At 42.9% G+C, this 5,731-nt stretch overlaps 1 protein-coding gene across 3 annotated transcripts in view; it reads left to right on the top strand.

Moving 5' to 3' along the window:
* The window catches only part of LOC113217009 (uncharacterized), an 86,640-nt gene that overhangs the window by 7,789 nt on the left and 73,120 nt on the right, over positions 1-5,731 (top strand). For all 3 annotated transcript variants that reach the window (XR_008011168.1, XR_008011167.1, XM_052267670.1), the window contains exons 5-8: positions 1,437-1,698; positions 1,823-1,999; positions 2,147-2,224; positions 2,457-2,611. Coding sequence is in view for 1 of the 3 variants with exons in the window: in XM_052267670.1 (XP_052123630.1) it covers positions 1,437-1,698; positions 1,823-1,999; positions 2,147-2,224; positions 2,457-2,611 (672 nt within the window). In the remaining 2 variants the exon portion in view is untranslated. The remainder of the gene's footprint in view (positions 1-1,436; positions 1,699-1,822; positions 2,000-2,146; positions 2,225-2,456; positions 2,612-5,731) is intronic.

Raw genomic sequence — 5,731 nt, 5'->3', positions numbered from 1 at the left:
AAATTTCAGTCAAAAATACTTGGAAAAATAATATTTTTTTTTGAGATACATTCGATATCGTATCGTCTGATTCACTTTTGAGAAATTTGAGTTTGCATCGTGCCGTTTCCATGGAGATGACGAGCTGAGCAGCAGGCCGAGTCGAGCCAGGAAAATTTTAGCCAATCATAAATTTAGGCGAGAAAGTTTGACCAATGGAAACGATCACTTGTTGCTTTGTACAACCCCATCCACAATCTTCTTCGGACTGGCGTCGATATAGCGGTCGCGTTTAAATAATACTATCGCGCCGACGTATAAGATACAACGCAGACGCCGTTTTGAACGCGGCCACTGAGCGCCAGCTGCAGTTTTGATTGTTGGCTCGGTCTGTAGTTCCGCCTTGTAATAATCGCGTTTAAAAAGGGGGGGGGGGGCCTTGAAAGCGTCTTCCCAACACAAAACTCAAAATCTACACCACAGCTTTACATTATTTCAATTGCAGAGGTATCGTTCATTATGAGTAATGCTCAAAAAATCATCATAAAATCAAATGTGCGTATGTAAGAAATCTGAATGTAGAGAATTTCATCCTATATTTATTCGTGTTTAAATCTTTTAGAGGTTGATGTGTATGTTGTGGCGATGTTTTTATAAGCAGGTCAACGTGGTGAACACTTATCGAACTGGCATGTCAATCGAATTATTTAATATTGAAGGATTCTTTTGAATTTTCAATGTGAAGTTAGTTGACTGCTATAAGTATGCAAACCACAAGTGGATCCTTTGATCAGTCGGATCAACGTAAGTTTCCGAAGTACTATGGTCGTCAGTGTACAGCTAACCTCGTACAGCAAATGCTCGTGAATACATGTTGGGTTAAGCAATTACTTTACAGCATAAACAGACTCAGAATCTACAATTCCTTTAAAAATGTAATAAATCGTTGTAGTATTGTTATGCCACACTGTAAAATGCTTGCAAACTATATTCTTTGCAACGTTGCAAAGAATTTGTGAGCTTTGTATTGCAAAGAATTAGTTCGTATTGCAAAGAAGTTCTTTGCAAGCTGGCAGAATCCTTGCAAACAATGTGTTTGCATTGCAAAGAAATAGTTTGCAAGCTTGCGAAGAACTAGTTTGTATTACGATGCTTGAAAATTCTTTGCATGCTGCAAAGCAAATAGTTTGCAATACGAACCTATTCTTTGCAAGCATTTTGCAGTGCAATGTTTACATCAAAATGTAAGGGGGCCGTTAACGCGTTGGCGTTAAAAATTTTCATCATCAAATTTTTTTCAGTGTCAGATATGGGGGACGGGAGGCTTGCCCACCTCTTCTTGAAACCGCTCCTGCTTGCAGGACTTTCGGAGTCTGTGGCAATGCGTTTCGTCACCAGGACAGGAAACGGTTATTCATGACAACGAACGTGATTATAAGTTTGGTAACACTTAACAGGGACTGCTGAACAACAATGGTTACAAGTCTGTGGACGCTGTGGCTCAGCGATGCCGACGTGCCGTTGAGGCGGGGCAGTGGAATAAAGCGACGGACGAGTGGCGCAACGCGGAGACGGCAGTCATGTGGGCGGTGCCGGGCTTCACGGGTGACAACTTCTACAACATTTATGGCGGTCAACTGCACCCGAACAGAACTGGTGGCCAGTTCACTACTCTTAAGGCGACTGCTAAGACGCAAGGAATGCAGTCAAAATTGCAAGGTAATCTAATCACCGATTATATGTTTTGTTTTCGCAGCTGAGATGTCAAGCGATGCTGTTTTCTGCATTCCTGTCCGTTTTCTTTTTTAATCAAACGAGACTTTTGGCATTTGGTCATATCCAGGAGTGCCGCTGTCACAACAAGCGTATGCTTTGCACGCCAGTTCCAGGAGCGTCTCTAGCATCATGAAAATCGTTCGCAAAGCGCTCGGCCTTCCCTGGTACGTACGGCACGAGGCTCAGAGCAACGCTGTCTTCAAGGCACTTGAAGGGGACTTTATGAAACCAGTCGTGGACATCGGTAAGTCACAATAATGAAACAGACACGGCACAAACAGACAAATGGTTTGTGATGACGCGTCACATGCATAGCGTTTTAGTGCGCTAGTGTCTCGATTTCCATTTTCTTATCTGTGCTTACTACTTATTTTGAAAATGTTTTTAACAGTGGAGAAGCTTCTTTCTGAGACTACCATCGAAGTGACTGTTTTCAATGGCGAGTGGGATCTGATCGTCGACGTCATTGGTAAGAAACAATTGTAAAGCTTTCATTGCAAATGAAGCAGACGCAGCATCCTCCGCTTGCCCACCTAAAGTAGAAATCCGCAGCTTAAAACATTGAAGCGAAAAATTGGAAAACTATTTTGGGATGAAGTGCACTGGACACATTGTGTAGAGGTGTTTGTCTATTGGAGCCACTGATGAAGTTCAATTAAACATTAACACTGTACATTATAATGCAATGCTGCATGTTCCAGGTACCCTCGATTGGATAAATCGCCTGCAGTGGGCAGGAGCAGACTCTTGGAAGGCAGCTCCCCGTAAGCCGCTCCTCGTCAATGGGGTGGACAATGGATACTCCCAAAGTTGGGGTAACTTTACATTTTACTCCATCAGCCAAGCGGGGCACATGGTGAGCAGTCCTGCTTTTCGTTTCTTCCCGACCCCGACAGCTTCCCACAAATTGACCCCTTTTGTTTTGAAGTTACCTATATTAATGAAAAAATATCTTAAGCCATAGCATAAAGCATTCCGCGAGGGGTCGACCACTTGGATATTCCATGAACACACATAAACATATACCGAAAGAATTGCAGATATTCCAGGAGGGGGGGAGGGGGAGGCTCGCTCAGAGTGACCCAAGTACTTCAAATTGCACTCTTCACATAAAGGATCAATGTTAGCCCCTCAAATTGCAACACGTCTGTGCACATCCAGAAAAGATGCACAATTCCTTAAGGGTACGCGGAAGACAAATCGTCGCACAGCGTTAATTTCGTTCCAATATTGCCGTCAACCAAACTGTAAGCGACACTGACATGCGGTTCTGGATCTGGATGATAGTTCCTACTGAAATCTGCTTCCTCACGTCGAGAAATTTTGGACTTCGTTCGCCATAGGACCAACATTTGAGCTGAAAATATGAAATTTTGTCAATTTCGTTCCAAGATTGCCTCCAAACTATGAGTGAAACTGGCATGCGGTTTTATCCGGCCGATAGTTCTAACTGAAATCTACTTCCTCACGTCGAGATATTTTGGACATCGTTTGTCATTAAACCAATACTTGAGCTCAAAGTATGCCATTTTCTTCCCCCTTTTTAAACCAGGGTGGCCACGCAATCGGAGCTATCAAATTCCCTGACTTTTCCCTGACCTTTCCCTGACTTTTTACGCAAATTCCCTGACTTTTAAAGGTTTTTTAAGTGGAACTTTTTGCCTCCGCAAACATTGAAAATGCCACCGAAAGTTTGAAAATAACGATTTCGAGCAAGATTCAGTCATTTTCCCTGACCAACGTTCAATTTCCCTGACTTTTCCCTGACTTCCCTGACCAATATTTTTTTCCCTGACTTTTCCCTGACTTCCCTGACTTCCAGGTTGCGTGGCCACCCTGTAAACAGACCTGGGTAGCTTCCCAATGGACTTATTTGAAAAATCAAAACGTCAGGAAGTAAAGCATTCAAAGAATGCTCTTGAATCAACCGCGTGTTGATTAGAAATTTACTTTATGGGTAATCATCGAACGAAAACGGCCGAAAATGGCCATCAAACCGCCCTTCCCCGCGTTTTGGCAGGGGCGGGCGGCTTATTTTGAGAAGCTAAGCGAGTTCGGCACCCAACCCCCAGGAAGCCCTCTGATTGGTCGAACCATGTCGTCCGCGCGAGGACGCTCGGAACCGAGATCCCCGACTCGTCTGCTGCGAGCAGCTGATAGAAGTAAACAAACCAGCTTTGGCTTTGCGTTTCGCGCAGATAGGATGCATTAAATTTTAAGCGGTATATAGTTTTTGCCTACCTTACAACCATGCCTTATTTTTTTAAAATTAAAATTGTATTTATTAATTAAATGTACGTAGGGCGCAACCCTATTTACTACTTAGTAAATTTTACAAGGCCAAAGGTTAGTTGTCATATGTAAGCCAACTGTCAAATTTATAAAAGCAATGCGCATTATTGGTTTTATACCCCTACCTCTTAAAAGACCGTCAAATATTATATTTCCTATGCCCAAATTTGATGTCAGCCTTTTTGTTTGGGATCGAATCACCTTAATAAACTGAAGACAGCAAGGTGGAGACAGTTAGTGGCAGGTAAGCATAACAATATTTTATTTATTAATATATAGTTATTATAATATATAATAATAAAAGTAGTCAAAATTAAAATTGCATATAAAACAATAAACATATCAATGTAAAAATTCTTTAAATCGTTCTTGTAGCAGACTTTCATACCTTATTGCTTTACTCCTTTATATCTTCAGTTTAACTTTCTTCGTTAACTGTCATTATTTTCACAGGAAAATGACAATGATAATCTCTCATTCGGAGAGTTTGGCCAGCCTCCAACAGCGTAACAAGTGGTTGTTATTACCCTTGATCATCGTTCAATCCTCACTTGAGTATTCACTGAAAACACTAGATTCGGAACACACATATACTTTACAACTCGTGATGATTTTAAATCTAAGAAAAAACTGTGTCTTTTTCGTTGTCAGCAGTAATAACCTATCAGCATGATAAATAAAGTGTGTTCTGATTAATATATTGATGTTATTTGATCCCTCATAGTCCGTTCAAACAAAGTCTGTGAAACTATAGTGGTGGGACATTTAACTCAGATAAATAGACAACAAACACACATGAAATTTTTCCCCTTTTATTGCACAAACTAGCAAAGGTTAAAACATAAGTAAACAAGCAGGAGGGGCATAGCTCAGCATAAAAACAACCTAAGGCTATAACTATCACCAATGGAGGAAATGCCACCATTAATAAACAGAACCAGAGACCAGAGATACTGCTTCATATACGGTAAAATCAAAATTATGGCATTTCCACAGGTGGGTGTTTGTGCATCACACAACCTTACAAAATTACGATCAATCAAAGCAAGCAATGATAAGAAACGACTGCCAGAGCACTAAAAAGGGAAGAAAAGCCTTTTCATTCGCAAGTAAAAGCATATCGGCGGCCGCGTAAACAAATAATCTCGTTCAATGGGGATGGTTCAAGCTTTGAAAGGCTCGCGAGCAGCCAGCAGACGAGTCGGGGGTCTCGGTTCCGAGCGTCCTCCCGCGGACGACATGGTTCGACCAATCAGAGGGCTTCCTGGGGGATGGGTGCCGAACTCGCTTAGCTTCTCAAAATAAGCGGGCGGGCCAGGCGGGCGAAGGTGAGCGAGGTTGGCGAGGCGGCCCGCTGTAACAGATTCATGACAGGTGCACCGAGCGAGCGGAGGTGCATTGTATGAGTGACATTGTCGCCTCTCGCCGCGAGCATCCTTCTCTCTCGCACTCGGCCGGGCGGGCGGCTAGGCGGCTAGCCGAGGTGGCGGGGAGAGGAGGTCGAGCACGCTGGACGGTCTGTGACACAATGGCGACGCGCTGGGCAGTGCTTGACAGTTAAAGCGATATAGTCCAGACGTTAGTGTCACCAACTTTGCATTTTGAGCTAGGTCGATGAAATTTGGTGGAGTTGTACTTCGATGTATGCCAAACATTTGTGGATGTTGTGCCAATTCGATTTCGC

The sequence above is a fragment of the Frankliniella occidentalis genome, unplaced genomic scaffold (genome assembly GCF_000697945.3).
Source record: "Frankliniella occidentalis isolate FOCC.00 unplaced genomic scaffold, Focc_3.1 Scaffold57, whole genome shotgun sequence".
Taxonomy (NCBI): Eukaryota; Metazoa; Arthropoda; class Insecta; order Thysanoptera; family Thripidae; genus Frankliniella; species Frankliniella occidentalis.
This window is presented reverse-complemented; position numbering and strand designations above follow the sequence as displayed.